The sequence below is a fragment of the Pleurodeles waltl genome, chromosome 9, assembly GCF_031143425.1.
Source record: "Pleurodeles waltl isolate 20211129_DDA chromosome 9, aPleWal1.hap1.20221129, whole genome shotgun sequence".
NCBI lineage: Eukaryota > Metazoa > Chordata > Amphibia > Caudata > Salamandridae > Pleurodeles > Pleurodeles waltl.
In genome coordinates, this window is record NC_090448.1 from 1,009,688,929 (window position 1) to 1,009,699,168 (window position 10,240).

General features: G+C 45.7%; 1 protein-coding gene across 1 annotated transcript; it reads left to right on the forward strand.

The window, feature by feature from the left end:
* Positions 1-3,639: 3,639 nt before the first annotated feature.
* Positions 3,640-9,590, forward strand: CHAC1 (ChaC glutathione specific gamma-glutamylcyclotransferase 1). The gene is made up of 3 exons (XM_069208608.1): positions 3,640-4,266; positions 4,919-4,954; positions 6,283-9,590. Exons 1-3 carry the CDS (start codon positions 4,087-4,089, stop codon positions 6,688-6,690), a joined length of 624 nt encoding a protein of 207 aa, XP_069064709.1. The 5' UTR covers positions 3,640-4,086; the 3' UTR covers positions 6,691-9,590.
* The last annotated feature ends 650 nt before the right edge of the window (positions 9,591-10,240 follow it).

The following is a 10,240-nucleotide window of genomic DNA, read 5'->3' on the forward strand; positions in this document are numbered from 1 at the left end:
AGTCAATATTTTGATGTCTAGATTTGTCTGAGATTGGAATTCTTCACTACCCTAAGTCTCTCTGTTACATGATTATTTGATGTTGGGCATTACACAGCGTATCTGCGTGAAGCAGAATACTTGTCCAGGAATACCCAGAGAGCAATATTCATTCTCATGAGGGCACCACCAGAGGTACCAATGCTGACATAGACTCACAGGGTGGAAAGATAAGGAGACAGGAATTTGTTAACAATGTATTTACTTGCAATGATTACAGGAACAGTGACATATTAACACCATAGATCACAATGAAGCAATGTTACTGCCACGTGCTGACTTATATTCTATTGGTCATAGGCCTGATAACTCAAAATGTGGAAAAGCAAAAGACCAACCAAGCACATTTTCTGACATGAGTCAAATCTTTGTTCCTTTGCAGAATTCAATACATCCTTTGCATTCCACACTGGAGAATGGGGATTGTGGTACTACTGATGTGGCCTGCCACTCTGCAGTTGATGATGGCCCAGAAGTTTCACATAATTATGTGACACTTCACGTTCACACCCAATGGTCTCCTTGAGAAAACTGTCAGCCCGGAAAACAATTTACACAGAGTCCTTTATGGCTTTCAGCAATGTATTGGCCTAAAGTTCCTCTTTTAAATCCATCACTGTATCGACATCACAGTCAGGTATCGTTTTCCAGAAATTATCGAGGGTAAACACAGTGGGCCAAAATACAGAGGCTTAAATATTGACAACAAAATAAAATATTGTGAAGTTAAGTATACATAGGTAAGAATAGATTCACTAGACTTGTCTTCAGATATGTGTACATATGATATATATATGAATATATATATATATATACACTGCAAGGTACATGGATGTAGAGTGAAGAATAGTAAATCTAAACTTTCCTTTGTGATATTTTGGTCCCACGATATTTTTTTCTCAATATTTTAACATACATTTGTTAATTATGAGGTTGTCTTTGGCATGCTTGCCCATGGCAGCTATTGGCTCAGGGTTTCCATGTATGTCTTCAGGGCTCACATATATGGGTGTTAGACCAGCCTCCACTATCCTAGCTGTATCTTTTTGACAATCTATTATCGTGTTTCACACTCAGGCATCCAATGTTTCTGTGTGGATCGACTCCAGGATTTTTGGATTAAATATACACTGGAGAAGGGAAGCACTCCAAATATATATTCACAAATGTATTTTTGATCCTTTAAAGGTAATCATAAATGCCTCAATGTCCACGGTGTGTGGTCTTCAATACTAAGCCCTTCCAACAAATGTAAACACAAAGAATCAATGACATTTTGCACCAGCTGCTCTTTTGTGGCTCTGTTCCCCCCCCAGTCCTCCTTCTGGCTGTTCCAGCACTGGCAATGCTCAGTCTATTGTTCCACAAATTGCTTTGCTTGGCAGGTAGGGTATGAACACTTCTTCCTCAACTAATTTCACCTTTCTCTCCCACCTACCTTTTTCTGGCTCCTTGTGGTCCACCCCCAATCTTTTCTCCCAGATGCAGCCATCTTGAGCTTTTCATAAGTCTTTTTTCACACCCAAGCATCTTTCTAGCACCATTGCCCTATTTTGAACTTTTTTGGTGCAGTTGTGTGATGCTATTATCATCTGTGCAGTGCTGCACACACACCACTCATTATTTTTACAGTCTGCAACGGGCCATTTATTATTGTTGCAAATGTGACACAGTGCAAACAACTCTATTTTACGTAAAGCAGCTGCATTCCATGCAGTACTGCACGATGTTGGGTAAACTGGGATCAATGTGAACTTCATTTCATATTAGCCAAGCAGCCAAAACTAGTCAAAATAGATTTGTTGCTTTTATACACCTGTTCAAAACGATATAGAATGTGCCAACGGATCGCCAATGTTTTCCAAAATTATCTCTAAAGATAAAATGTTTTGTAAACGATTTATAAAGATATTCACTGTCTCCTGGGTTTAGAATTGAGAGAAGACAAATCCATGGAGAGATCTTTCTTGGCACTGTTCACCCATTTTTTGGGTGAAGTGCAAAGCGATCTGTCACTGTTGTTATCTCTCTACAGACTTGTAACCACGCCCATGTCCTGCCCATCAGTTTGGTTGGTTCGTGGGCTTGCCTTTTACAATTCACTTGATTTCATAAGTGAAAGGCATGCACATGTCATGCCTTTTCCGGTGTTTTGCCCGCCTTTAGCGCACCAGCCAACTACATACAAGGCTCCATGTTTTCCATATGGTTCTGGGCTACTTTTTCTCTTTATTTCGTAGGCAGCTCGATTTTGCTGAGCAGTAGTCGAGCGCTTTGCATGGCATCGAAACGGTTACATGTATAATTGCACTTTTGCCAATGCGTTTCACTGCGAGCGAACTTCTGTTTCCTTTTGTGTGCTTTCTTTGCGCTCATGGCGGCCATCGGCTCGTTTATGTGAAACTGTTTTACTTTTCAGTTTATGTGGCAAAAAAAAGTCTGGTTAGGAGTTTACAATGCTAATAACTTTAACTCGAGTAAAAGCGAGACCCATTGCATTGCAAATGATTGTTTTTTAATTGTTGGAAGCAAGAAAAATTCTAGGTGTAGTGGGCATGGCAAGAGAACACTGATTTGCAAAATATGTAAACACAAACTTGCGGATACACGCAGGAAGAGAAGGACCACCAGTGTATGCAAGTGTGAACAAGTAACATCGGGCATAACTTTGCAGGATGTAAAGCTACTTTCTGAAGGTTGGCAAACACAGTCGCCTGTAGCTGCTGATGCAATTTGCAAAATGTTTGTGCCTGCGCCTCCCAGAGCTCGGTCTAGAGCCCGTAGACCGAGTATCTTTGTAACTGCATCATTTGCAATCCATGAAGTGTAAGTTAAGTAATAGAGGGTGTTCGCGTGCTGCTGCAGCGGCGCATATTTTGTCTCATGTCTTCATGTTATAGCCTTCAATTAAAACACATATTTATTGCTGTTAACTATAATACCGTCCACCAGTGATTCTCTGTATTAACTCTGAACCTGGCAGTGCTACTAGCCACCTTGTCCCACTCTGCCATGCATGCATGCCAACATCCCACAAACCTAGAAGGTAAGAGGAAAATAATTTCCGTATTAAATTCAGTAGTTTTCTTCCTGAATATGGCTTGATGTCAATTTGTAATGCGCAGTTCTGTCCGAAATATTATGTCTGTTAGACACAATAAATTGCACATGTATATTGTGATGGTACACCTGAATATGCCCAACACACATCTCCGACGAACTAAAAACGTGTTTTTTGTTTCAAACGTGGTGATGTTGGAAAGTGCATTACGGTTTCGGTTTGCACTTAGATGTTCATTTGGCTGGAATCATATATGTTGGGTCTCCGAGTGTAATGAAGTGTTTCCGAGTTTCGGGACTCGGCTTGCTCAGTGATACACCGGTAGCAGCCGTCCCTCCTCCTCCTCCCTAACCTCGCTCTCTGTCTGATGCAATTCGGGCTCTGCTTGCCGCCGGCTCCTCAGAACTCTGAAACACCGCTCTGTAGTTGCATCATGCCAGCGGTGATCGACAGGCCTACCGGCCCAGGCAGCCAATAAACGTGACGATTTCGGTCAGACAAGAATGTTCGTATTAGCCAACCACTACCTTCTCTGTCTGGGGAAAGGGGTGGGATCGGCAAACCCCGGCCTTGATTTTTATTCGAGAGCTGGTGATTGGAAAGAAGGGGATGTCGGAACGCTTCCCGATTGGCTGTTAATCATTAGGAGGCCGTGCAGTGGGAAGACCAGAGGGGCTGCCGAGAAATAAGAAGCGGTGAGGTCGAGGTATCGCCGCATACTAATCCCGGGGGTGACAGCAGCAGTTTGGCCCACTTTTTTTCTTCAGTAGTTCCTTCTCACGTTAGGCTAATGTCAATGAGTAGACAGGGGTCTTCGGAAAGAGAATTTCGAAAAACTCCAACTGATCACCCCAAGCCCACTCCCCCGTCCACCGCAGTGCTGCTGACAGCCAAGGGGAGCAGCCGGAGCCCTTCCTAGCATCCCCTACCCGAGAGACACCAGCCGCGCCCTTCTGCCCGTGCCACCACCTGCACCCACCGCTGCCATGGAGCCGGCCGATGCTGCCTCCCTTCGGATGCCAGACAGCGCCCTCTGGATCTTCGGGTACGGGTCCCTGGTCTGGAAGCCCGACTTCGAGTTCACCACCAGCAGGGTGGGCTTCATTCAGGGATACAGCCGGAAGTTCTGGCAGGGGGACACCTTCCACCGCGGCAACGACGAGATGGTAAGTGGCAGGATGGGCTGGCAGATGCAGAGGGCAAGCTGTAGGTACCTGTGGGCTTGATGCATGGCAGCACATGCATGGCATGGTACGGATGCAACAGCAAGATGTATACACCAGTGGACACTGTGTCTTTAAACATTGATTTATCACTTAAAGTGCGCGTTAATCTGGAAATTACGACCATAATATAGGAGGATTTGACTTTGGGTAACGTTTATTCACTGCGCAGTGTCTAGCAAGGTCTCTATTAGGAAATGCCATGATGTTACCCGCTGCTGGAAGGCAGGTGCTTTAAACAATCCAGGCATGTACACAACAAGCCTTCTTCTGGCCTTCAGAATAACGCTAAATTCTGCATTACCGCGCAGTTCTTGTTCCTCCCATCACTATGCGTGTCTGCTGTACTTAGCCCCAGCTCTAGTTTTTTCAAATATTTTACTTATTCATGGAAGACTGATCTGTTTTGTAGGTTTTTATTCTGTTAACATTGGTTTTCAAGACTGTTAAGCTTGACTAGCTCTAGAGTGTGATAAACTGCTGCGTAGCAAATGCGCATTCCAAATGCTGTCCAGCTTTGTTGTTCTGTTCCGCGTGCTCGCCTTGATTTTGCCCATGCCCCGTGTACTTACCTCTCGTTTCCTTCCCTCCTCAGCCTGGCCGCGTGGTGACGCTGCACGAGGACTATGATGTAAGTACACACTCCTGTCGTTCAACCAGTGTATGCCACCATGGTGCCCTTAGCATTCCTAGCGCTTGAGTCTGCAGACGAGTGGCACTCTGCAGACGCACTCATCCGTCCTCGCTGCGTGGGGGTGGTAGCGATGCAGAAGGGGGGGAGAGTGCGTACAATAGAGGTGGTGATGAGTGAATGCACGAGGCTGTGTGCATTAGGCAACGGGCACTATTGGGGAAAGGTAATTCCAGAACACCCTGTATCAAGAACAAAAATTAAAGATTTGAAACACCAGATGCACGTCTTAGGTTTAGCATACTGAGGCAAGTGCGAATTGCCCAGGCTCACATGTTTGGGCTAGTGGTAAGGCCGAGATTAGAAATCAGTTCTTCGGTCCCCGTGGCAGCGTGTGCGGTGCCCATGCAAACCTCGTGGGCAGGCGTCACAGATGGCACGATAGAACGCAGTGTGCTGCGGCCGTCTGCCCCCCAGTGCTGCAAACCCTAGACACCTCCAGCACTGCTCGGGACCCCGGAGTCCTCTGGCGTCAGAGCCTGGCACCGAGCCCGGGAACAACATAGTTGAGGTCTCCAAGCTCGTTCGGTACATGGGGCTTAGTCACAACGGCAGGAATGGGGCTCATTTCTGCGAAGCCCAGACCGGAGGACAGATTCTGATTATGTGCGCTCCGCGATGAGTGCTTATCCCTAACACAAGATGTTTTGGCAGATGTACCATTAAAACGTATGCAGACCTGCCTCTAGTTAGACTTTAAATCAAAGGGAAGTCACAGTTTCCCACTGTCAGTGGAAACTATCTGCAGCCATGGGAAGCAAACTACCTACGTTGTGCAATGCAGCCACGTCTGTCTCGTGAATAACAGCGTAGTTCATTACGTAAGCGTTAAGACACCAGGCGTTGCTAATCGTAAGGGTAACCCCACAGCTGAGTGGAGTTCCTCCACAGCGACAGGAAGTGCTGCGCCGTAAACACAGGATGTCCTGCCATGACTTTACATCAGGTCACCTGCAGAGATCCAAGCCTGCCCTGTGCCACCTGTGAGTCTTCAACCAGTCTTGCTGTTCACCTAAATTCTAAGGCTTGTAGCTCTGCTGTCACGCTGTAAATGCAGCACTTCACTACCAAGGCTGCAAGAGTTACTTACAGCTGGGGCTTTCAGGCTACTACCAATGCTAAGCCACACATATCCCTGAATGTGGGGTTGCCTGCCTCTGTCAGGGTCCTTGTTATCATGTAAGAGAATAACGTATACCACATTTCCTATTTTTCTTATGACATGTAGTACGGCATGGATTGACCTCTCCCTGTATTTTCTATTTTAGGCCTGCACATGGGGCGTCGCCTACGAAGTACGCGGTGAGCAGATCGAGGCCTCGCTGGAATACCTCAACATCCGCGAATCAGTTCTGGGAGGCTACATCACTAAACTGGTGAACTTCTACCCGCAGGACGGGCAGGCTGGAGATGCTGTCCTGGCACTGGTCTTCATTGCCACTCCCATCAACCCCATCTACCTGGGCCCTGCCCCAGAGGAGGACATTGCTGCCCAGATCATCGTGTCCAGCGGTCGCTCCGGCCACAACATCGAGTATCTGCTGCGACTGGCGGACTTCATGCGCTTCTTCTGCCCAGAGGCAGAAGACAAGCACCTCTTCCAGATAGAAGAAGCCCTCATTGCTATCCTGCCCTGCCTGTACAGCCCTGATGACCCTATTTCACTTCTCTGCTGAAAGGCGCAGCGGCCTACTGGTAGCACAGGCCTCGCTCAAGAAACAGTGACCACTACACCTCATTGCCACAGGCTATACTGCTGGTGCTCATCATAGCCACAGGAGGGCCAGATTTCGAAAAGAGACAGATTATACAAATGGGTTCTGTTTAGCTTCACTGTGTGTACATTTATTTTTATGGCCATCCTGAAAATCTGGCATAGATCCGGTCCTCTTGCATCTATGACTGGCACCCTGGAGTATGAGACTCTAAGCAATGAGATGTTACACGGTTCAGTAAGGTAACATCTTATTGCACCAATGAACCTATGGTAAAACAGACTTGGTCAGACAGACATGCAGAGGCCTGGAAGGGAATTTCAATGGTTACCCCACAAGCCGGTGCCTCACAAAGGACGTTGCTTCCTGGGTAGATTCGTTCACACATCAGATAACATCCCAAGTTATGCTGCCCAAGCCCAGTGCTGCCCTGCGCTCTTAGCATGTACTATTGCTGCCCCTTAGGCAGAACAAGAAGCCGGAATGTATTGCCCCCTTCCCCCGGGGTGTCGGTACGTTGTATAGCATATTACCTCTGTGAGATGTAGTACTGACTGTCACACATGCAGCGTTGTTCTTTCACTGCTGTCCTTTTGTTGTGATTTTTCTCCCTCTAGGCTGCAGTCCAGGTGAGCAGGCCTCTCCTGTGCTGCTGGACACCGAGGCCCATATTTATACTTTGTTAGCACCGTATTTGCGCCTCTTTTTGACGTAAAAACGGCGCAAACTTACAAAATACAATTGTATTTTGCAAGTTTGCGCCCCTTTTGCGTCAAACAAAATGACACAAATGCGGCGCAAAAAAAGTTTGAATATGGGCCTAAATCTATTGTTTACTCTACCTCCGTACTTGAATCAGCCCGTCCTGCGTTGTGATGATCAGGGGCCTGCCTCTTGTACACCGAAATGCTCGGCAATCCCTGACATTTGTGAGATAGCCCCATCTTGGGTTAGATGTTCTGATTGCCATATTATGCGCACAGACTAATGTCTGTCACTTGGAATGTCTGAACGTGCTGAGTGTTATTATTTGAGTCTGTATTTTATTTATTTGTTTTGTGTGCTAACGCTACCAGAACATTATCAGGACTGCTCACTTTAGTTGCTACCAGACCCTTTTCCACAAATGGTTCATCTAGGTGTTCTTTTTGTTTCTGTGGCTACCCTGCAAGGGGAATATAGGTTTACTGTACATAACTTCTCATATATTTACCTTCAATAAATGTATATCCTTAAGGTACATAGATGAGGAGTTAAGAATAATGAATCTATTTATGCCTATAAGTATTGTTTACATGAAAAAAGTGTTCACACAGAGGCCCACAGGGCCAGTACCATTGAGTGGCAACTAGGTGCTTCATAGGAAAAAACATGTGGTTTGTAAACAAGCTCTGGACAGGTTCTTTATAGCACTTATATGTTGGTAAACCAAGGAAAACCTGAAAAGGCCCTTAAACGTACAAAACAAAGACAGTTTGCACACTTCATTTTGTTTTATCTTCCTTTCTTGCTTTACCTTTATGTGACTTTGTGTCATGTCCAGACCATCTTTGGATGCATGGATCTTGACAGACCCACCCTGTGTCACATGGTACTGACTTTCTTGATTGGTATGTTTCCTTAGCTAGTACATAAGGGGACTTTTGACACTATGCCAATGTGCTTGGCCCTATGTCTTGACAGGGCATCATCAATCATGACTGGCATTGAATGTGGCACAGAATGACCCTGTGACCTGGGGCTGGTGTGCAGAAATTGGGCATGAAAACGGTTTGAAATTATTAAGGGAAGCCTGAAAGGGTGTATTTGCTGCTATGAGTCTGTTGTTCTTTGAAAGTGTAATGACAAGGCTCACACTGTATTAATGGCACTGAATTTATTAAGGTCAAACATTCCTTCCACGCCTTCTGTCTGTATTGTACTACAGCCTGCCAAGCCAACACCTTCTGTATGTTTATCCATGTGATAATCCTACTATATCCTGACAGAGACAACTAGAGCAGTGCCTGTTGTACATTTCCTTCCTGCCATAGGTTCTTCTTCAGATTGCGAGTACTTTAGATACTATACCATAAATATCAAATCAACAAGGCCTTTGACTGACCTCAGAATCCAGTGAGTATTTCAGGCTCACAGCCCGATGCCTTCTGGTTACTGCAGACCCACTTTTTCACGATTAGGTCGATGTACAAATGTAGGTGCTGCCTCAGATTTGGTATCTAGTCTAGTAACATCAGAACTCTGCATTTACGTATCTTTAGACTTATCTGAAAGAGTAAAGTATGTCTTACTCTTCTGTCCCCTAAGATTGACAGAGGTCTGCAGAGGACACGTCCTTAGTAACAAAATGAGTCGTGCAGGAACATGTTGAGCAGTCTGGCAATCCAGCCTGTTCCTGAGAGATCACTCCTTCCCGTGGACCTGGCACCACTTGATACTCAGAAGAACTGCTTGCCCTCCGAGTGGCATCAGGCCAATGTCACCCGCCGCTGATGCTGAAATAACAGTATCTCTTGAGACAGGACTTGCTGCCAGCTCTTGGGCCTTTCTAAATGCTGTTTATCTGACCGTGAGACTTCCTAGTATGGTTTCTCAGAAGTGTTGCCCCATTTCATGCCTATAGAGATCATCATCTGACAAATGAGTTACAAGTTGTTTATATATTCGTGTGAAAAGCACTTCAAATGTGTTTCCTGTATAGTGTTCTCCTGTTCTAACTAGAAAGCAAACATTGTGCCTAGACTATCTAGAAAACAGTACAGCACTTCTGTGTGTTTGTTTAATGTATGAATTACAGTTGCTGAAACGCTACAGTATGTTTATGATCGTTAATCAAATAAAACATTTTTTTATAAAATGGACCAGTGGCTATCCTTATTGGGGTAACTGGATAAATAAAGTAATTTAAAAGGTCTATGGAGCTTCAGAATCTATAGACCACAGCACCCAGGAGGAAGTGTTGAAAGTAGGAAGGCCTGTACCCATCATCCAAGGTGGCATAGGTGGACCCCTCTCCATGATCACAAGTGGTATACATAGGTGGGCTATGCCCATGCCTGCTGTTGGAGATAGGGGGGGTCTTTGTCTATAATCCCAGATTGGTATAGGAAAGCCTGTGTCCATGATCTCTGGTCGATGTCGCTGAGCTTTTGTGTATAGTCCCAGGTGAGTATGAGTGGGCCTGTACCCATCATCCAAGGTGGCATAGGTGGACCTCTCCCCATGATCACAAGCGGTATACATAGGTGGGCTATGCCCATGCCTGCTGTTGGAGATAGTGGGGTCTTTGCCCATAATCCCAGATTTGTATAGGAAAGCATGTGTCCAGGATCTCTGGTCGATATCGCTGAGCTTTTGTGTATAGTCCCAGGTGAGTATGAGTGGGCCTGTGCCCATGATCCTAGGTGGGCTAATGTCCATACTGCCAAATGGTGGGAATGGGTCCATGTTCCTAGCGTGCCTGTGCCCATGATCTTAGTAAAGTATAGTTTTGTTTCTGACCTTAATAACA